This window comes from Lactuca serriola, chromosome 5 (assembly GCF_051521515.1).
Source record: "Lactuca serriola cultivar US96UC23 chromosome 5, Lser_US96UC23_V15, whole genome shotgun sequence".
NCBI lineage: Eukaryota > Viridiplantae > Streptophyta > Magnoliopsida > Asterales > Asteraceae > Lactuca > Lactuca serriola.
This window is the reverse complement of record NC_136412.1, coordinates 207,824,666-207,847,635: the sequence shown is the minus strand read 5'-3', so window position 1 is coordinate 207,847,635 and position 22,970 is coordinate 207,824,666. Positions and strand designations below refer to the sequence as shown.

Sequence of the window (22,970 nt, the reverse complement as noted above, 5' to 3'; positions counted from 1 at the left end):
TTTAGACTCCGCCACTGCAGCCATTGATGCCTCAACCAAAGCATGTGAGGCTGTGACCGAAAAAGTCGATAAACTATTAACTGATGGTTCTTCTTTGTTACAGTCATTACAGGAAAATGCTGAAGCCACCAAAACAAAGCTGGAACCCATTGTCAACCAGCTGGCTACCTCAGTTGCATCAGAACTGAAGTCTTTTGCTTCTCTTCGTCAGACTCTCTCAGACGACAACTCAGCGTTTAAGGCGATGATTGAGGTGCGATTGACTAAGCTCCATGAGGACCTTGCTGCTGAAAACTCACTCATGGACACTCTTGCCAGAAAGACCACCGCTCTGAAGGTCAAGACTCTTCAACTCTCCAATTCTTAAAAGGAGATTGACTCTCTTCGATCTGAAAGAGAGGTGATTTCATCGTGTGTTTCGGATGTCCATGCATCCATTTCAAACATCCTGGAAGCACATGACCCGATACTCAACTATTCTGTGAGGCGTGATCTTGCAGAAAAACTTGCTCCTGCCTTCTCTCTCCTGAGCAAGATTGAAGGGCTCCTTGATTTCGTGTCCATTCCGAAACAAGGGGGAGAAAAAGAAAATGTGTCTCAACCGCCTCCTACTTCAACAGCAACACACACAACCGAACCTCCTCCTACAGGCCAAGCCTCAGGTTCGGGTGTAAAAGACAAGGGCAAGAAAATTGCTGAGGAGAGCAATGAAGATAAGGAGACCATTGCCGACCTTCTAAAGAAGTAAGGTCGAGATAAAGATGCTGACATCAGCGCTTGTGTAGCTAGAGAGGCTGAAGAAGCCAAAAGAAGACAGAAAGAAACTCACGACCTTCTCAAGAGCAGGAAAACTCTTTTTCCTCCATGGACTCTTGAGAAGCTGATGAAAGAAGCCATCAAAACACCAAGCATCTTGTGGCTAGAACTGGTGATCTCTTTAGATCGTTCTAATACTATCGAATCTCAGTTTGATATGCCACTGACCCGAAATGCGTTCATCTTTCATGCCTTTGCCAACATTGCTGAGTTCCCTCATCCTCATCCAAAGGTTGACAGGGACTTGGTCGATTTCTATCTGAGGGCCGCTCAACCACAGTACCAAACATGGAGCGCTCAGAAGATTATCAATGTTCGGTTTCTAAAGTCGTACAGGGAAGGAAACTTCACCAACGTTCGGTTCAAGATACTGAGAGGATCTGCCAAGACCGAACATGCCATCTCGCTTGCAAATCTTCCCAACTTAAATCCACATGACTGGATCATCTTGCACAACATCCTTCTTACAAACGAAGCAGAATATGGTCCGATCATCGACCACTTTAAGAGGATGCGTGTATGCTATGTCATGGAAGTTGCCCAGATGGATCAGGAGATAGCGAGTGTATTCAAGAAAAAGCCTACTATATCTCCTGTTGGCTCTGCCAGTGATCTCAACATGATGCAAATGGGAAAGATAGACCCGAAGAGAAACTCTGTTATGTTTACCAGAAACGAAGGCCAAAAATGCCTGTTCGCTTTGGCAGACAAACATCTCTACACCCACTGCATGTCTAGAACATGTCTTAGGGATCATTCATCGGTGCAAGCAAAACACAGCGGATGACAAGAAGTACTTTGATGATATGATTCAATGGTACATTCGCTTCAGACAGACAATCCTCGCGCTTATCCCTTGTCTGTTTGATACAACCAAGAAGGTTCCAGCAGCTGGTCCAAGCAAGAAGAAATGACAGTCTCGCTCCAAATTGACGTAAAGGGAGAGATTGTTAGGTCCAGTTTAGTGTTGCTTCTTTTGGGCTCGTTAGCCAGTCCAAGTTTTGTCTCCGGTATGGGCCTGTCCATCCGTGAGTTTTATGTAGGGTTTATAATAAATAGATGCTTGCATGCATCCTAGAATGTAACGATTAGAAATATTTGATAGAGATTTTATAGCGTTCAAGTTCTTTTCTTTTGTAACCCTAGAATCCTCTACAGCGGAAGTTCTTCATCGAGCTCTGCTGAGGATTCAGTTAATGGAATCATTCGACTCATTCAGATCCATACTTGTGTTTTATCTCATTGTTTTTACGTTCTTTATTTACCTGTTATAAAGATCTTATCGATCAAAGAGTTTTTATAACTCATCAAATGAAAATTTAAGGGTAAATCGAAAAATAAAAATTGTAAGGGCTAACCAGGAAAAATAGAAAAAATGTAAGGGTTTTTTTTAGGAAAAAAATAAAATTTATGTATAAAAAATAAAAAATAAAAAAACAAAATAATAAAAATAATAAAAAAAAACTCAATATATAAGTTACTTTTTTGTTACTTTCCTTGTATTTAACATCTAAAACTTTATTTAATTGAGATTACGGGCAGACAGTTGACATAATATTATAATAACATAGTAAAACTATGACAACACAAGAAGAATATAAGGAATAATTACTTGAAAAAACCCAACTCCAGCACCGAAAGCTAATATTGTAGCAACAACACATTATTTCAGCATTGTCCCAAATTAACAGGGCAAGGATATATTTCTAGAGTTTTGATGTTATCACATCTATATCATTAGATCTTGGCATAAGTTGTAAAGGCAACCAATCATCATCTTTGTTGAAGAATCTTGAAAAACATTTGGTCACCATTTCGTCACTAACTTCTTCTAACTTTGAGGGTTCCCACTGTTAATATAAGATTAGAAGTCAGGGCATTGAACTTTTTAGAATTAAATAAATTCTCACATCATCAATCTACACTTCATTAAACTTTACCAAATATTTACTCACAAGTTCCAATCTACACTTCATTCAACTTTACCAAATATTTACTTACAAGTTCCAAGACATTGTACTATACAAAGTTCAATAGAATATACATTAAATTATTTTTCTTTATTAATTTTTTTCCTTATTGAAGAGTTCAATGGCAAATAAACTTTATATTAATTGAAAGCCAACATGCAATTTCACAATGATAAACTTGAACTCATTAAATCTTAATTAGACACAACACCTGATTTAATTTTTTATTAAACTATATATTACGGATGCACTCTATGATTTGAAAATTTTCATGAAAAGTTCATCATTCTTGTTAAAATTGTTAAAATTGTGTGATGAATTCACGAACATACTCTTAAGTTATCATATTTGTTGGATCGAAACTAACTAGTTACACTAAGTTAAGGTTAAATCTACTATTTACCCGAGGTTTCTTATCTTTGTCGACGAACATAGCTCTAGATCCCTACATGTACAACATGCTAAGCATATGAGTTTAAGTGATGTAGACAATGCATGTGAAATATATATATATATATATATATATATATATATATATATATATATATAGAGAGAGAGAGAGAGAGAGAGAGAGAGAGAGAGAGCTAGGTTAAATTGTTTCTTACATTTATTGTGTGTTAAAATGCACCAATAGGAATTTAGTAAAATTTAATTATTATTTAATTAACTAAAGATAGATATTAAATGATTTCCATAATTGTATTTATATTAAATGATATCCATAATTATAATTTTCTTTTTATGAAAACTAATCAAATTCGTCATTAATGTCAACAATAACAAATTTTCAGAATAAATTTGTATCTAGGCTTTTATGTCAGCAATAACATTCTTTCAGGACTTACTCACTTAAAATACAATAAACTTTTATGAAATATGAAGAATGAGAGTGTATTCTAGTAGAATTTACTCTCGTTGTGCTAGAATACACTATTATTATTCTATATATGAACTCATTCTGAAAGAATATTAGTATTGACATTAATGACAAATTTAATTAGTTTCTATAAAAAAGAATTATAATTATTGATATCATTTAATGTTTACTAAATTCTTATTGATGCATTCTAGCACACAATAGATGTGAGAAACATTTGAACCTATATATATATATATATATATATATATATATATATATATATATATATATATATATATATATAACGTGAGGTTCAATAGAGAACCATAATTAACCAAGGAACCAATTTTTTTTTCAACTTTTAGAACTTATTTTTTATCAAAAAAAAAATATAGAAATTCATAACTTTTTATCCTTTTTCTAATGATATAAAATTCGATTTTTTTTTACGTTAAATTCACAATGTGAATCTTCAAAAATTCACAACGTGAATCCGTATTCACACGGTGAATCCGAAAATTTTTTCACATTCACAATGTTAATATATGAATTTAAATATTTTTATATTTATTTTCCGATAAAGAATAAGCTCTAGAAATTGGAAAAAAAAAAATTGGTTCCTTGAAGAACCCATAATTATGGTTCTCTATTGAACTTCTCTCTGTCTCTCTCTCTCTCTCTCTCTCTCTCTCTCTCTCTCTCTCTATATATATATATATATATATATATATATATATATATATATATATATATATATATATATATATACATATATATATATATATATATATAGGGAAAAGTGAATATACCCTTAAGGGTATATAAGCTTAGGTACCCAAACCCACCATAATACAATGTTTTGTTTCATATATTCATTATAATGTTCTTAAACTTCAACCCCTAACTTGATTTACGTTCAACATTTCCAATATTTCTCCATTATCTTCCTCTTACATTACATCTTTTTGTCGAACATTACTAGGCTATATATATTATAGTTAAAAATGAAAATTATGTAAGAGGACAATAAATGTGAAATTTATAAATATCTTCGAAGTAAATCAAGTTATAAGTTGAATTATAAGAACATTAAACAATTACAATGTATATATATGATACAAAATGACGTAATATAGTGAGTTTGGGTACCTAAGCTTATATACCCTTAAGGGTATATTCACTTTTCCCATATATATATATATATATATATATATATATATATATATATATATATATATATATATATATATATATATATATATATATGTTGCAAAATAAGAGTCAACCTCGTAGAAGTCATTACTAACAGTTCCACGTAGAAAGTGAGAGATAGCAATGTATTCGGTCTCAAGACATTGCTTGATATTTTTGGATCGACCTTCTCTAATCTGACAAATTAAACGTTCATACATACATAAGTTTCAAGAATCGACATGTAATTGGTGTAATCTTTACATTACTTACGGTTCTCAAGAAAATCTTGAGGCCAATTGGAGATGCGGATTTCATTGAAGTTATTGCATTGTGGATCCACTTCTCTTTTACTTCCATAGCCAAGCGTTCCTAGAACGAAACCAAAAATATATATGAAGGTTTATTGTTTCACATAGCTCTATATATGTTATGATTTTGTTAAATATAGGTCTAAATTGTAAGTTTATGCAACGCAAATTATGGAACAATGTTTTATTTAATATACTTTTTTGCCGATTCATGCAAGAAGGTTGATTTTTTTTTACCAAAATATGCATAAATTGGTGAATTATAGGTAACTAAGTGATCTGTTGCATATATACTTCACATCAAAAGTAATTTTATTCAATAAATTGTTTAAAAATGAAGTCTAGCTACATTATTTAAAATGCATTTAACTTTAAAATAAACTTACAAGTGAGAATAGTATTTCTTCACACGAGTCTCCAGAGAAGCATTTGTTGATCAACTCAAGTCTGATCAAATAAAATTATATCAAACACAAAATGACAAGATTGAATTGTAATGATTATTTTCTAACAAAAAAAAAGAATTACATAAAAATAATCTATCCCCTTTGTATTTGGTTTCCGGTATTAGTGGATATAAGTGACGATATAAGTTGGCCAAACCCGTTAAATTGGGTTTTAGTAAACAAATAATTATCCTAATTGGCCCTCGGGTTAGGCTAAGGTTTTGTTCACCTATGATATATTTTGAATAGACCTGACATAATAGTTTATATAAAGTTTTACGTCTTGTAATAAATTATCTAATATTTGGTTCATTTATTTCCAAAGCTACACTAAAAAAAAAAGTCTACATTATATTATAAATTATATTATAATGCTTCAATTTTATACTTAACACTATATATATATTGTTGGTGAATAGTATAACAGTAAACATAATGTTAGATATTTTTAGCCTTATACTAAAAATCATATTATATAGTATAAATTATACTATAATACTCCAACTTTATAATATACCTAATATTATAGATAGTATTAGTGAATAGCACAACACTTTATTATATTATTATTCAACTCTAAATATAGTGTTGAAGTTTTATTTGTATAATTTGGTTTTGTAACTTTGAACTTAGTTATATTTTGGATATTGTATATAATTATAATGTTATATAACACTGTTATTAGATTTGTGTCATATGTAATTTTATTTTATTTAATAAAACCGTTTACAAAAAAAAATTTCATAAATATTTGATATTATAATTTATTGAACATTTGTAATAAAAATATACTAGTCAAGTTTATAAAAACCTAATAAATATAAGAGTTGTTTTTATAAAATTATAAAAGTTAGATAAAGAAGATTATATTAAGAATATTCTTTTTAATTTTAAATATAATGTAATTAGTTCGAATAATTTAGTGTTACATTATCTTTTACATTAAGTATAACAGTAAAAAAAAATAATGCTAAATGTTTGAGATGGTCTTATACTATTTATCAACACTAAATATAGTGTTCATATTTCATTTTACAAAATTTTAAATTAACTTTGGAGTAAGTTATGTTTTGTTTATTTTATTTTATACAGTTATAATGTTTATTTAACAACGTTATTTGTGTTATCATATATAATAACATTATTTGTGCTATCATATTTAATAAAACGGTTTATAGATGTTTTGTTCATAAATATTTGATAATATAATTTATTATAAGCATTTGTAATAAAAGTATATTAGTCAAGTTTATAAAAACCTAATAAATATAAAGGTTGTTTTTGTAAAACTATAAAAGTTGGATAAAAAATGAATATACCTAGATTATTTTTTTAGTGTTAAATATAATGTAATGGGTTGAAAGAATTTAATGTTTATGATATCGTTTACATTATAATTATAAGTATACTATGAAAAATAACGTTAAGTGTTAGAAATGGCTTTTACCATTTGTTCTTTTTAGTGTAAAACATTTTAAACTAGAATTGATTCGTGCTCAAATTTTACATACTTGAACTTTAGAGTGAAATATTTTCCAAGAAAAAAAATATAATAAATAATAAAAATTGCTAGATAAGTATTTGACAACACAACAAAAATGTCATAATAGTATGCATTTTTTATAGGATTGGATTAAAACCACAACTTTTTTGGGATTGATAGTCATGTCGAGCTAGTTTTCTTGTGGTTTTGGTCCCTTAGAAAATTGAAAAGAATAAAATACCTTTGATGTATTTATTATTCATTTTTCTTGTAACATATGGATCCTCGATGTACGAAAATTTAAGAAAAATATGGATTTGAAGGTGGTCACGACGTGAGGGAAGCACCCTCATATCGTGACATGGTCGCGTTATGTGGGATGGGTCATTTAAGTGTCACGACGTGACACTATAAGGATCACGACCTGGCACCTGAACAAATACAGAATCCTAATTTCGGACTTGGATCGTATTTAAAGGAAGTGAGGGTCTAGGGTTCCTTCACCCTCAACCTCCATCACCTCCATACCTTTAAAAGAAAACCCTAATCCCTTTTCATTATTTTGGGCTCATTTTTGAGTTTGTGTTTGATTTTGAAGGAAGAAGGAGTCCTTGGAAGTTGTGTGAGTGTCTTGGCTAGCTTGGGGCTTGATTTTCAGCAAGTTTGGATGTTTATAAGTGTCAAAGATCTAAACTTTCTTATGCTAGGGTGCTAGATGTAAGGTTTTGTCCCATTTTCTTCATATATGAGTTAGTTGGAATTCTAGGATTCCATAAAGTTAGAAACTTTATGGATCCCTGAGGTCCTTTACATATCATATGGTTCGGATTTGGAAATTTAATATGTTTTGCACCCATGCATATGAGCTTTGGTAAATTTTCTTCATTTTTGACCTAATGTGAGATCTATACATGCATTGGAGATGCATGTCCATAAAGCATCACCTTTTAGGATGATTTTGGAGTTATAAGGCCCTTTGGAAAGTTGGAATGCATGGTTTTTAAGTTTAGGGTTGAATGCATTAAGTTTTCCATTTTGCTTAAGCCACGACATAACCATTTGGTGGCCACAATGTGATGAAGAGAATTTCTTTGATTATTTGTGACTAGCTTTGTTAGGATGTGGGAGCATGAACATCATGACGTGACGATGACTTGGATTGAAATAAGTTGAATTGAGACTAAGATAAATTGTGATTGAGTTGGTACCGGGTAGAATCCATTTTCCATGACGTTACCATGAGTTTGTCGCAATGTGAGGGCCAGCTAATAGAAGTTTTGACCATTTACTTTGATTATTGACTTTAAACTTGACCATTGTGTTGTTGACCTGGTTTCACTTTTGGTCAAAATGGCTAATTTTTGAGGCTAGACTAAGGTGGGACCTTCTTTGATTCAATAGGTGTGTTGTAGTGTCGTTTGCGTGGTTGTGAGTTGTGTTTTAGTTGATCCCATGAGCCAGGTGAATCTTCTCATTGTATTGTGTAGCATACTAGCTATCTTTGTGACTCTTACATGTGTATGTTGGGTTAGGCCTATTTATTTGTATGTTGGGTTGGGCCCATTTTCATATATGTTGGTTTGGACCCACTTACATGCTGGATTGGGCCTATTTATATGTATGTTAGGTTGGGCCTATTTATATGTATGTTGGGCTGGGCCTATTTGCATGTTGGGTTGGGCCTATTTATATGTATGTTGCGTTGGGCCTATTTATATGTATGTTGGGTTGGGCCCATTTTATGTTGGGATGGCCCCATGTGTATGGGATGTGGTATTTTGGGGAACTCACTAAGCTTTTTGCTTATGGTTTGTGGTTTAAACATTTTTCAGGTACTTCTAGTTCCAAAACGAAGGGCCCGACTTGACTGCACAACATGATACGTTTGTACTATGGTTGGTTTTGAAACACATGATATATGGATTTGATGATTTTCAAAATGAAATTTTTTTATTAGTATTTTTGGAATGTTACAAGTTGATATCAGAGCCTTGGTTTGAGGCATTCGAGCACAAACTCGGGTGTGTCTAAACTCAAACTAAGCATTTGGTAATATTTTTGAAAAGGAAAATAAGTTTTATAAAAAGATTTTTACAAAGAAAGGGATGCGATGCGTGCAATTAGCCGAGCTGAAGTAAGTGATTCCCAAAATACCCATACCTTAGTATTATGATTAGTATGTTGTTATGTGAATTGAATGCTAGAGTGGGGCTAAGGATATCTTCAAGAATCGCATGATAGAATTTCTTGATTTGTGTGATGCCTTATAGCCTAAGAGGAATTAGATGTTATGTATTACTTGGAATATATATTGGCAGAGTTAACTGCTAAGTGTATGTGTTAAAAAAAGTATATATAGTTAGGATTATATGTCCTTAAAATGATTGATGTAGCCTTAGTTCCTGTTCCTTGTTTGGCTGTGAGTTTTGGGTAGAATCATTATGTTGGATTAGGTGTCCAAGACCATAACTAGAATTGGTATGTACTTGAATTGATAGTGGCATGGTCATTTTGGGTTGCCTTCACACGTGCAAGTAGACAAGATGATTAATTGAGGAAGAGGAAGAATTTATTAATTGATTAATAAATTAGAATTAATGATTTATTAATATGTTATGGAAATAATATATTAATTAGTAATCATGTTATTAGTTAATATTTAATCAGAAATTAATTTGGAATTTATTTTGGGATTAAAAGAATTAATTAATAGTGTAGGGACTAAAAAAATTGTTCAATAGTTGAGCAAAAGGGTCAAGAACCTTCCTAAGGAAGGCCAAACGGTTTTTAATGTGTATATGGAAGATTATTCTAGATTTTTTAGAATATCTTAGCATATATGGATAATCAAAGGAGCTGGATAATTACCGTATATGAAATTAGGGTTATCCATAGCATCCTTGGTGCACTATAAATAGAACCCTAGAGGCTTTGAATTTCGGCCACTCTTTGAAGAAGCTAGAACCGAAAATTACCTCTTTCTCTCTCATATCATTATCTTGCATTGTGTGTTTGTGAGCCATTAGAGGTGTTACAATTGTGAAACTAAGTTCTCAAGCTTGAAGATTTACACGGGATTTATTGTTATTACAATATAACAATCAAGGTATGTAACTTAACCCTAGTTTTATGTGAATTTTGAAAATAGTATACCTCTCCTAGGGTTTCTCCTTTTGTGTTCAAGTTTGCATGTTCAATAGAGAAAACATAGATCCAAATCATTAGGGTTTCATGTACACTTAGGAATTGTTGTTATGCTCATAACACATCACATTATTTGACCGTTTATCTGATCTCGTATTCTGTATAATTTGCATGCATAAGGAAACCGACGGTGTTGGTAGAAGTTCCTTGTATTGCAGAGGCCAGTGACACGAGGATTCCTATGAGAGCCTAGGGAGTACTACAGTGGGGATATGTATGTTGTTTAGAATAGGGATTGTGTGATTTTCTTTAGTGGAGTGACTTAGAGGATTCAGAATGGTTCTTGAGGAAAGTATGTATTGATGTGGAAGGTAGTATTGAGCCTATACTATTGAAAGCATAGGATTTGTACTCGAGTCAAGGATGGTCTCGGAGATTCTAAGGAGCTTGTGATGTGAGGTTCCCTCGAGCATATTCTAATCATTTATATGTTAGTACTTCAGTATGGTGAGAACTTAAGTAGGAGTTTATGGATCGGGTTTTGGTTCTTGCTCTAGCACCGAACCGATTAATGAGAGGACACATGAGTTCATCATGTCTCAAATCACGCGCAACATCTTGGATGCCACTCTTGTGATGTTTGGTACCATCAAGGAGGATATTATGGAGCTTATGGACGAGTGTATGGGGGCCTTTTATGCCGAGATTACGGCGGGACAGTTGTAGGGTCCCGGGGTTCTTTAGGCTGAAGGATCTTATTGCTAGGCTAATGGATCGATGACATGGAGAATGCTCAGCGAATGATCTTCCACCTCAGACGGTCGAACATGGGGTTCACATCTTGTATTTTACGCGACCGAGCTTGTGACTGGTGGGAGGAGATTGGTCATGCATTGGGATCTGAGGCCGTGGCGACCATGACTTGGGGGATTTATTAACGAGGTTTCAAGCTAAGTTCACTTCGGCTATCGAGGTGAAACAGCTAGTGAGAGAGTTCCAGGACTGTCACTAGACTACAGAGACTATGTCAGAAATCACCACAAAGTTCTAGGAAAGGTCTTTGCTAGTCCTGCAGTATGTTGTGGATGAGGAGATGAAGATGACGAGGTACCACGATATGTTGAGGGACAATATTAGCGAGTTTTTGATCTTGTCAGGTTGCAAGACCTTAAAGGATATTATTTCTAGAGACTGGGAGTAGGAGATTGAGTTGAAGCTTCTGAGGAGGTAGAGACCAATGCAGACACATATATCCGAGGGCCATGAAAAGAGGCCCATGACTATTCGATATTGAGAGGTGATCATGGCTAGGGCTATTATGCCAAGTGTGAGAAGTATTATGAGGGAGCCTATTGAGAGTAGGTCGGAAGCAATTTCATATACGGCCACAGGGGACATTTCAGTAGGGATTGCACTCGTGGATCATTGATACGCTTTCACTATAATCATACGGGCGATAAGAAGGTCGATTTTCTGAGATTGATTGGAGTCACAACGAGGACACTTGCACCAGCCACTTAGAGAATTACCAATGGCCACTAGGGCAAGGCGAATGCTCCTGTGGTGAAGAGCAGGCCATTCCAGTTAACAGCCAAGGAGGCACGAGCAGATCCTTATGTTGTTACCGGTATGTATCTTTACAATATCTTTTATTGCTTCTTTTGTTTATGCTTATATTTTATATGATCATGTATAGGACATTCTTAGTCAATGGTATGACTGCTCATGTTCTATTCGATTCGGGTGCTACACGATCTTTTGTATCTATTGCGCTTAGCAAGAAGTTTAGCAACACTCCAAGGACTTTGGATTACCCTTTTGGAGGTGCAGATCGTCGACGACCATTTAGTTAGTGCTTCGAGAGTTTATCGGGGATGTGTTCTGAATATGTTTAGTGGGGGTGCGTTCTAGACTTCGGTGGTAGCTGGGATACCTACCTTCCCTTGGCGGAGTTTTCCTATAATAATAGCTACCATGCCAACATCAACCATCCTCCCTTCGAAATGCTTTATAGGAGGAAGTGCAAGAACCCGATATGTTGGGGTGAGGTAGAACAGAGGGTCATGGGGAGTACCAAAGTGGTACTCAAAACGGCAGCGAAGATCCAGCAGGTCTGGAGTAGACTCTAGATGGCCCAGAGTCGGCAAAGAGCAACACCGACAGACGTCAATTAGACCTAGAGTTTCAGGTGGGGGATATGGTCCTCCTGAAGGTGTCACCATGGAAAATTGTCATCCGGTTCAGGAAGCGGGGCAATTTGGGCCCCAGATACATTGGTCCTTTCAGGGTCTTGGCTCAGGTGGGCCGGGTTGCGTATTGACTGGATCTGCAAGCTAAGCTTAGTCAGATCCACAACACTTTTCATGTTTCCTAGCTATAGAAGTGTTTATTGGATGACTCTACAGTTGTGCCTTTAGAGGATATTCAGGAAGAAGACAGCCTGAACTACATCAAGAGACCAGTAGCCATTCTTGACAGGAAGACGAAGGATCTGAGGAACAAGCGGATAGAGTTAGTGATGGTGCAGCGGTAGCACCGCAAGGGTGAATGGACTTGGAAACCAGAGGATGAGATGAGGAGCACTACCCAGAGCTATTTCCAGCCACATCAAACTTCGAGGACTAAGTCTGAGATACATGGGGGAGATATATAATGCATGGTTTCTGGTATGTATTTAAAATTATAATTTATTCACTTTCATTGAGGAACTCGACGAGTGAGAGCCCCAGAACCGTCGAGTAGGAATAATTTGGGACGCGGGTTAAGGAACCTACTCAACGAGTTGAGAGGCCCCAACTCGACGAATAGGCTGGCCGAAATGAAATCCTAATTTTCAAGGTTTTGCACCCTATTTAAAGGCAATAATGTCTTATTGTGGCCTCCCTCATCGTCCCCTCAGTCCAGAGAAAACCCTAATCGTGCCTCTTTCTCCATTTTTAGTTTGGGAGAGTCTAAATAGTGTTCATTAGTGCTTTTCTTGAAGGAGTGTGAAGTTAGTGGTGCAAAGTTGAAGGGAGAAGCTCTAGATCTGGGGTTTTCAGTGTGGTTACAACCATTTGGAGGTATAAAGTCGATACCTTGACTGTTCATTTGCTAGAACTATCATTTACGGATATTAGCATGTTATAAAGTTATGACTTCAGATCTAGACATCTCATGGCCTATTGAGACTTAAAGTTGCCAGCTTTATCATGTCTTGTTCCTCTTCCATGACCTACGTCCCTTATAGAGCTTAGTTTTAGTGTTTTTAGCCTCTTGATACCATGCATGGACGTAAAGTTAGCAACTTTACATGGTATCTCAACCCAAGTGGACCAGATCAATGGTTTGGATGCATTAGACTCGCTTAGAAGTGACTGGATGAGTTAAGACTAAGGAAACTCGACAAGTTGGTTACCCAAATCGGCGAGTTGGATCGTGGTCTCCTGACCTTTTTGATTACTGAGTAAACCCAACGAGTTGATGAGATAACTCGGCGAGTTGGCTAGGGTTTCCTCGGTCTTTCTGAAGACATAAGGAACTCGACAAGTCCACAAGGGAACTCGATGAGTTGTACTGGAAAGTCTCGATTCTGTTGAGAAGGAGGAACTCAGTGAGTTGGATGAAAACTCGACGAGTTGGATCGAGATTTCATGATTCTGTGATTTATCGTAACTCAGCGAGTTAAGGAGTGAACTCGACGAGTAGAGTCAACTCGGAGCGTTGACATTGACTTTGACTTTGACTTGGACCAAGTTGACTCTTAAGGGGATTATGAGTGTGAAAGAGTAATTAAGGAAATCTTTTCTGTATAGGAGCTTGAGTTGGGTTGATTTTCAGAGCTGAAGATTTTCAGCTACTTTCCGATATTTGAGGTGAGTTACCTTTCTGTAGAAGTGGGTCGAAGGCATCAATGTCAGCCCACTAGTAACTGATTATTGTAAAGATACTTGTCTTTGTGATAATTTTCTGATATGTTACTATCCGTTATGCTTTATGTGTTAGTATGCTATGATATTATGTGATAGCGGTAGGAAGGGTGAAATAGTCCCCGTAATCGGTCGAAAGGACTAAAGGGGTAGACCAGCACCCATACATGTTAGGCACTATGAAGTTTATGTGTATATACAAGGTTATTATGTGGTAGTGGTAGGGGTGAAATAGTCCATGTAACCGGTTGAAAGAGACCGCAGGGGTAGGCCAGCACCTAGATATGCTAGGCGATTACCGGTTAAAAGAGACCGAATGGGTAGGCCAACACCTTGATATACTAGGAATTATATGTATTGTATGGTATGTGGTATGATGGGGGAACTCACTAAGCTTCGTGCTTACAGTTTTTAGTTTTGGTTTTAGGTACTTCTTCTTCGAAGAAAAAGGAGTCGGCATGATCGCAACGCATCACACTATGTTTTCCACACCAGAGATCTTTGGGAGTAATACTCTGATGATATTGTATTATGACGTGTTTTGGATTATTGACATTTTGGCTTTGATATGTGATGACACGATGGATGTTTTTATACTAATGGTTTTATAATCACTTAATTAAAAATGAAATTTTTGGTCCTAAAATTTTGGATGTTACACAATTTGGGCCCGAGGTACATCGGTCCTTTCAGGATTATCGCCCAGGTGGGAAACGTTATGTATCAGATGGATCTTCCTGATGAGCTTCGACAAATCCAAAGCACTTTCCATGTCTCTCAGCTGCAGAAGTGTTTGGAAGATAATTCCACAGTCGTTCTAGTTGATGACATTTAGGTTGATGAGTGCTTAAATTGTGTAGAGAGACCAATTGTGAACCTCAACTAGGAAGACGAAGACCTTGCACAAAAAGGTAGTGAGCCTGGAGAAGGTGCCGTGGGAGCACCAGAGAGTTCCGAGGGGACTTCGGAAACTGAGGACGAGATGAGGGAGCATTACCCGGAGTTGTTTGTGCATCAGACTTTGAGGAAGAAGTCTGATTCAAGTGGGGTCAAGTTGTAACATCTGAATCCTCAAGGTACGAAAAGTTAAGGAAAATATGGATTTGAAGGTGGTCACGACATGAGGAAAGTACCGTCACGTCATGACATGGCTGTGTTATGTGGGATGGGCCATTTTAGTGTAACGATGTGACATTATAAGGGTCACAACGTGACACTTGAACAGAGGCAAAAATCTAATTTTGGACTTGGACCCTATTTAAAGGAAGTGAGGGGCTAGGGTTTCCTTTACCCTCAGCCTCCATCACCTCCAAACTTGTAAAAGAAAACACTAATCCCTCTCCTCTATTTTGGGCTCATTTTGGCACATTTGCATGCTTTTGAAGGAAGAACGAGTCCTTAGAAGTGCTATGACCATCTTCACTATCTTGGAGCTTCTTTTTCAGCAAGTTTGGACCTTTGTAAGTGTCCAACATCTAAAATTTCTTATGCTAGGGTGCTAGATCTAAGGTTTTGTCCCATTTTGTTCATATATGAGTTAGTTGGAAAGGTGGAATTCCATCAACTTAGCAACTTTATGGATCCTTTAGGTCCTTTACATATCATATGGTTTAAATCTAGAAATTTAATGTGTTTTGGAACCATGCATGTGAGCTTTGGTGATTTTTCTTTATTTGTTTACCTAATGTGAGATCTAGACATGCATTACAGATGCATGTCCATAATGCATCGACTTTTAGGATGATTTTGGAGTTATAAGTCCCTCTAGAAAGTTGGAATGCATGGATTTTAAGTTTTGGGTTGAATGCATTATGTTGTCCATTTTTCTTAAGTCACGACGTGGCCATTTAGTGGTCATGACATGACAAAGATAATTTCTCCGATTCTTTTGGACTAGCTCTATTACGACCTCAGGGCATAGCCATCACGACATGATGATCTCTTGGATCAAAATAAGTTGAGTTGAGACTGAGTTGAATCGTGATTAGGTTGGGACCGGTTGGAATCCGTTTTTCACGACGTGACCTTGAGTTGGTCATGACGTGAGGGTTAGCTAATGGAATTGCTAATTGTTAACTTTGATCATGAATGTTATGTTAATCAGGCTTGACTTTTAGTCAAAATGGCTAATTTTGGAGGTTAGACTAAGGTGAGACCTTTTCGATTCTATAGGTGTGTTGTAGTGCTGTTCGCATGGCTATGAGTTGTGTTTTAGTTGATCCCATGAGCCAAGTGAGTCTTCTCTCTATACCGAGTACGAAGCTAGTTGTCATTGTGACACTTGCATGTGTATGTTGGGTTGGGCCCATTTATTTTTATATTGGGCTAGGCCCATTTATATGTACGTGAGGATGGTCCTATTTATATGTATGTTGGGTTGGTCCCATTTATATGTATGTTGGGTTGGGCCCATTTGCGTGTTGTGTTGGGCCTATTTATATGTATGTTGGGTTGGACCCAATTATATGAATGTTGGGTTGAGGCCATTTGTATGTTGGATTGGGCCCATGTGTATGATATGTGGTATTTTGGAAAACTCACTAAGCTTTCTGCTTCGAGTTTGTGGTTCTATTATTTTTCAGGGCTTGACTTGACTGCACAACATCCCCTTATGATTTTTCTGCACCGATGATTGTTATCTCATTCTAATGATTTTGATACATTTGTACTATGATTGGTTTTGAAACACATGATATATGGATTTGACGATTTTAAAAATGAAAACATTTTATCAGTATATTTGAGATTTCACATTTCTTTCACTTTTTTAAAATTTAACAGTTTTTATCTATTTTTATAATTAAAAAAATAAGATAGAGCCCACCCACCTCCTTTCACCTTTTCTTCTCCTACCGTCGGAAAACCCTATTCTTCCACCTCTCCCCATCTCATCGCTCAAAACCACTTCTTCCCTAATCTCCCTTTAAACCTTCATCTCCACTTATCACTGTCCCCTGAAAATCGCAAATGAGACTTCATTATCACCATCCACCACCAGATCTGAAAAATGGCTTGCTCTACTGTTACCCTAACACGACCACAATATATCGTCGACACCATCCTCCTTTCTGTTTCTTGATTTCTCCTTTTCTCTATCATTCTCACACTTTCACGCTCTCTTTCTACCCTCTACCATATTTCTCGATCTTTCTCTCTTCAACACCATCACTAGAAATCTGCATGTTCAACCATCACAATCTACTATCTCGGTTTGATTTATATGTTTTGATTTTTGGATTTAATTTCTAGGTTTGAATGGGTTATAATCCATGGGTTTCTGTTTTTGGTTTCCAGTGGTAAAGTTTATGGATTAACCATCGGTATTTTTAGGGGATAGTCATAAGGAAAATGATATTGGTGGAATACGAGAGAAGAGATGTGGTAATGAGGAATTTTTTGTTCGCCGGAGCAGAACCATTCAAAGCAATCTCCTAAAAATCCCTCATTGTAGCTTGAAAATCAGGATTTGATGAAACGATTAACTTTAATTCTATCGAACCCATCTCTAGATTCATACAAATGTAATGATATAGTTGTACATTTGTCTCTACAACAATTAGATTACTTTTGATTCAACTGACATGTCTATTTATAAGTTGTAATCGACATAAAAGTCAGGAAATTGTTGGTGTTTTCACTAATTTGTGTTTATAAACAAAAGAAATTGTTCCCAGTTTTAACTAAGACTGTTCAAATGTTTACGTCAGTGCGAGGAAGAAATATAAACAAACCAGTTGAATCTCTTATATTCCTAACTCTAACAAACGTAAATCAATCAACAAAAAATTGTTTGCTCTTTATGTGTATATGAAGCAAACTAGAAAAAAATGAATTCTCATGAATTACGTAAGAACACTCACCGAAAAGACACACATGTGTGTGAGAGAGAAAGAGAGAGAGAGAGAGAGAGAGAGGTGGGACCCATATTTATTATTAATAAAACAAACTTAAATAGAAAAAGTATAAAAAAATTATCAGAATGATATTTTAGTCTTTTATGTTTTCGGAAATAACAAAACCACAAGAAAACTAGCTAAAAAGGACCGCTAATGAAAAAAAAAAATCATAGTTTTGACCAAATCCTAAAAAAATACATACCGTAGGGATCATTTTTGCAGTTATGTCTAAGTATTTTGTACCTGGAAATAGGGCTAGTTGGCTTGACTTTTACTTCTTGTGCAAACTTGTTAATGACTATGGACATTGTTGCTAAGCATGTTGCATTTGATGAAGCAACCAATTTTTCTAGAGCCTTCTCCAAAGATTGTAATTTCTACAAGAACCAATATGTACTACTAATAATCAATAGTTCGTTTGTGTTGCGCTACCCATATGAAAACGCCAGATCCTTTGACAAAATGGCGTACAACACATTTGAGAAAGGTGAGTACCTGGGAAGGGACAAAATGAGTTCCTAGCTTAACTGCAAGCATCTCAGCTGCATCCAATCGAGTGCCGGTCAATCCCATATATTCTCCTATATACATATCATTAGTTTGTTATTAATTATGTATCATTGAAAGAATCAATACTTTAAGTTAATTATGATGTGAAGTTGATATCAATTTACCAAAAAATCCAGGAAGTCGTGATAGAAAATAAGAAGCACCAACATCAGGAAACAGTCCAATTGATGCTTCAGGCATAGCAAATATCTACACCAATGTCAAAAAAAAAAAAAAAAAAAAAAAAAAAAAAAAAAAAAAAAAAAAAAAAACACAACTCGGATTGCAATTAACATGTTAAATATGACAAAAGAAACTTGTACTCGGGGATCTAAGTGAAAGTTCTACAAGGGAAAAAGTAAAATAACAAGAAAAAATACAATTAATCTAAATTAGGAATTTTAATTTATTGAACATAAATAACATTAAAACTAATTAATGAACTTAAATTTATTAAAAAAAAACATATGAGGTTAGCTAGTGGCAACTTCTTTCACATCTTTCAATTAACACTTTGGAAGAAGAAAAAGAAAGGTGTTCAATTAAGATGGCAAGAGTGGTGTTCCAATCTTTGTTCAAGAGTATAATAATTGTTTGTTTTTATATTTTTCTTTTCTTGTATTTCCATAATTTTTTGTATCTCATTCTAGCTTCTTGCTAGTTTCAATTATATATAACTTGCTTGCTGGTAATTTAAAAAAAAAAAAAAAAAACAAAAAAAAAAACTAATTTGGTTATTTTGAGGAAGAGGCTATATTTTCAAAGTGTGAGGTCGGATGTCCATGCAGAGACAGACCCAAGATTTCATAGTAAGGGTGTCATGGGCAAGTCAGAACAAAAAATCAAACGATAGAAGAACAATAAATTTCAAAAAAATTTAGAGTGCAAAAAAATCAAAGGTTACACGTGCCACTACATACCTTATACTAAAACTGCCCCTATGTCCATGTAACTAAAAGAAAAACAAATAGATACCGTATTTTCAGTAACAATTCTGAATGTTGAATGTATCGATATCCCAACTCCTCCTCCCATAACAGCTCCATCTATAATCGCAACCATGGGCTTCTTATATGTTGCAAGCAGGTAGTCCAATGTAAATACTTTCCTATAATAAGTTGCCACGACACTCCAATGTGCTGATCAAAGTGAAAGAATATTGTTTTAATTGCTTCTGTTTTTGCTCTTAAGTATTAATAAATATTTCACATACCAAGAGGTATAATTTTCCATGCAGCCACGAGATCACCACCAACAGAAAATACTTTACCGTATGCCTACAGATCAAGATGACACAATTAAAAACCTAAAGATTTTCAGTGGGTACTTTTTACCGTTATATTCTTATTGCTAACATAATATTTCTTAGAAACACATAAATTTATTATAATCCTTTATTTATATTCTTCCGTATTGATCTTGCTTTTAAGGAGAAACCCATGAGAGACGTGTTGTTTGATCTTGCTTTAGATTGGTTGGTGTGATTTTCTAACCATTACATTGTGTTCTTGATTGAACTTTTTTTTTTAGTGATAGCATATCAAGTTGTTTAATGTGATTATGATTAACTCGAAACAAGTTGAGCCCAATTTAGTGATGGTAAAAAATTTTCAGTTTTGTCAAATAGCTTAATACTATTATCAGTTCTATAGGTTCCGGTTCCTCACTAGACCGTAAGGAAAGGAAGCCAAAATTACTTAATGAGCTAGAAAATGACTTAATGATGCTAGAAATGACTTAATTGAATAGAAAATGACTTAATGGGAATGAAAAACAATTTAACGGATTAGAAAATAACTTAATGGGCCTAAAAAACGACTTTAGAACCGAAAACAGGTACTAGAACTAGAACTGATTCAATTCCTAGCAATCTGGTTCCTAGTTCAGCTTCGATCGATTCCCGGTTCGGGTGGGTTCTAGAATCATGTTCATGGCTACCAAAATCTTGACAAAAATTACTACAATAATCGTTGTAGTATAGAATAGAAAAGTAAGTTACAAATCGGACTAAACCACCGGGATAATTTATGTAATTTTCTCTTCAATTTAAGTTGCAATATTGGACTTAATGTTTGTGATTCACCCCATTCAACCCGTTTTGACCCATATTACAAATTTATATGTGATTAACTAGCTAATGGTCCATTATCAAACACATGACCCGACATTTTTCTGGGCCAGGTTTGTAAAATTAATGCATTACATCCTGAAATTATGTTTTATACCTTAAGAACAACAATCTTTACGGTTGGATCCATCTCGTAAGTTTGTAGGTTCTCGAACATTTGTCTTATCTGCAATCATATATGCAAGTATACAAGTTAAAAATACATAAAGAATGTCAACTTTTCTGTTTTTTTTTTTATGTTTGTTTACTAGGTGTAACACCCATGTATTACATGAGTTTAATTAAAAAAAATTAAATATGAAATTTTAACAATTTAAAAATTTTGAATTTATAAGAAAAATGAGAAAAAATTTGAATTATTAAAATTAATGAGGCTTTAATGTATTGAATACATTACATATGTAAACCCTTTTTTAATAAATACCTTACATATATATTACCTTACATATTAAATATAGAATTTTAATTTAATAAAATGAAAAATTCAATAAAATAACAAGTGAAAAATAGAAAATCTAAAAATTTAGAAAATACAATGCGTCCAAACGAAAGAAAAAAGGACATGTGTATCAGAATAGATACAATACCATCTCATAGCCGAGGGCGTTCAGTTTCTTTGGAGCATTAAGTATCACTTTTCTTCCTCCCAAAATGTCTTGAAATATAACCTGCAAGATTATTACTTTTTGTTTCTATGACTTTATCACGTTAACTTTATTTACACATATTTTTCGTAAACATATCTACTATATAAAATTATTTCTCAAATAATGGATATTCAATTTTTTTCTTGGTATTAACATATTTTCTACTAATTTATTAGTTTTATAAATCAACTAAACTGAACTGATATTGTTTAATAAACTTTTCTTTATTATAAAGTTATAGTTTATTATCAATAGTTTCATCATAGAAAACAAAAAAAAATGTTTTGTACATGCAATTTTTGACAGGAAAATTAAAACAAAAGTGCTCATAATCATATAAAAACTTAAAATAAATGAATTATGGAATACAATAGAAAAGAAACAAAACATAAAATGTGAAATAACATAAAAATATAATAATATATTTGAACTTCAACAGCTCAAATCGTATATTAACGGATAAAAAGAGTAATGAGCATTGTACCTGATCTGCTTGGGAAAACATGGAATGAGCCATAATCGATCAGTGATTGCTACGACTACAGAGGTTGAAGATGTTGAACGATAATAGATATTTTACGTGTTGATATACTACTGGTGGGGAGCAATAAAAGAAGCGTACCAACAAACGATTTATGCCAATTACATCAAACACAATGTGTATCTAACATTAACTTCTTTGGCATTGTGTTTTGTTATTTAAAGAAACATGTCCAGACCACCAAAATGTACAGTTAATTGTTAAAAATTTAATCTACGATTGTTAGCTCTATTTTATCAAGAAATAGGCAAACAGCTACCTAAAATTGTTTGCTGATTTATTGTCATTAAATTTTAACAGTGGCATGTGTTGTAGATAAGGTCACTACATTTTTCACCAAATGCATTATAATTGATATGTTTAATCCAAGTGCTTCTCATCAATCGTATTGGTGTAATTTAGAAATAGATTAAAAAGTGTGTGTGCCACCTTTCTAAAAAAATCTAAAGTTTTATCCTAAATAAACTTTTATTTATTGAATTGGTTGCTAGCATGCCCAATTTTGGTTTACAAATTAAATTCCACAAAATGCAACATACATGTGTATATTTATGCATACCGTAAAGAAAGATTATATTGTTGTATAATATTTTTTAGGTTTATAAGCCACTCATTTATAGGATCAGTGATCGATTTTATTATTATAATATATATATATATATATATATATATATATATATATATATATATATATATATATATATATATATATATATATTTTGTAACACCCCATTTTCGTCTCATAGTATAAACCACTACTGATTAAGACCGTTTAGGATAAATAGTCTTGAGAAAAGTTGTAGTAGTCATAATCTAAACGTATACATACAGAACGTCAAAATCTGACTTCTTATGAGAAAGTTATGGTTGTTAGAAGTTTCAGCGTAGAAGTGTACAACACAGAAACCGGAATGGAGATCGGTTGATTGTTGGGAAAAATAATCTAAACGAGAGTTGAAGATCTCGTCAATATGATTTCGCCGATATAAAGACAGTCGAGAACGGAATTCATATGAGAGAGTTATGAATTTTATATGGGCTTTAACAATCTAAGTCTGTCAAAAATATAGCTTTAAAAATA

At 34.2% G+C, this 22,970-nt stretch overlaps 1 protein-coding gene and 1 long non-coding RNA gene across 2 annotated transcripts; both read right to left on the bottom strand.

Moving 5' to 3' along the window:
• Positions 1 to 2,318: 2,318 nt before the first annotated feature.
• Positions 2,319 to 19,830, bottom strand: LOC145051408 (3-hydroxyisobutyryl-CoA hydrolase 1-like). Its single transcript, XM_078999404.1, has 9 exons — positions 19,549 to 19,830; positions 18,699 to 18,783; positions 18,520 to 18,605; positions 18,268 to 18,401; positions 5,534 to 5,594; positions 5,110 to 5,208; positions 4,932 to 5,033; positions 3,190 to 3,231; positions 2,319 to 2,666 (listed from the first exon to the last, which is right to left on the bottom strand). Exons 1-9 carry the CDS (start codon positions 19,633 to 19,635, stop codon positions 2,523 to 2,525), a joined length of 840 nt encoding a protein of 279 aa, XP_078855530.1. The 5' UTR covers positions 19,636 to 19,830; the 3' UTR covers positions 2,319 to 2,522.
• A 924-nt stretch (positions 19,831 to 20,754) lies between these two features.
• On the bottom strand, positions 20,755 to 21,999 carry LOC145051409 (uncharacterized). The gene is made up of 3 exons (XR_013683606.1): positions 21,833 to 21,999; positions 21,289 to 21,369; positions 20,755 to 20,867 (listed from the first exon to the last, which is right to left on the bottom strand). It is a non-coding gene; the product is annotated as an uncharacterized LOC145051409 (long non-coding RNA).
• Between the last annotated feature and the right edge of the window lie 971 nt (positions 22,000 to 22,970).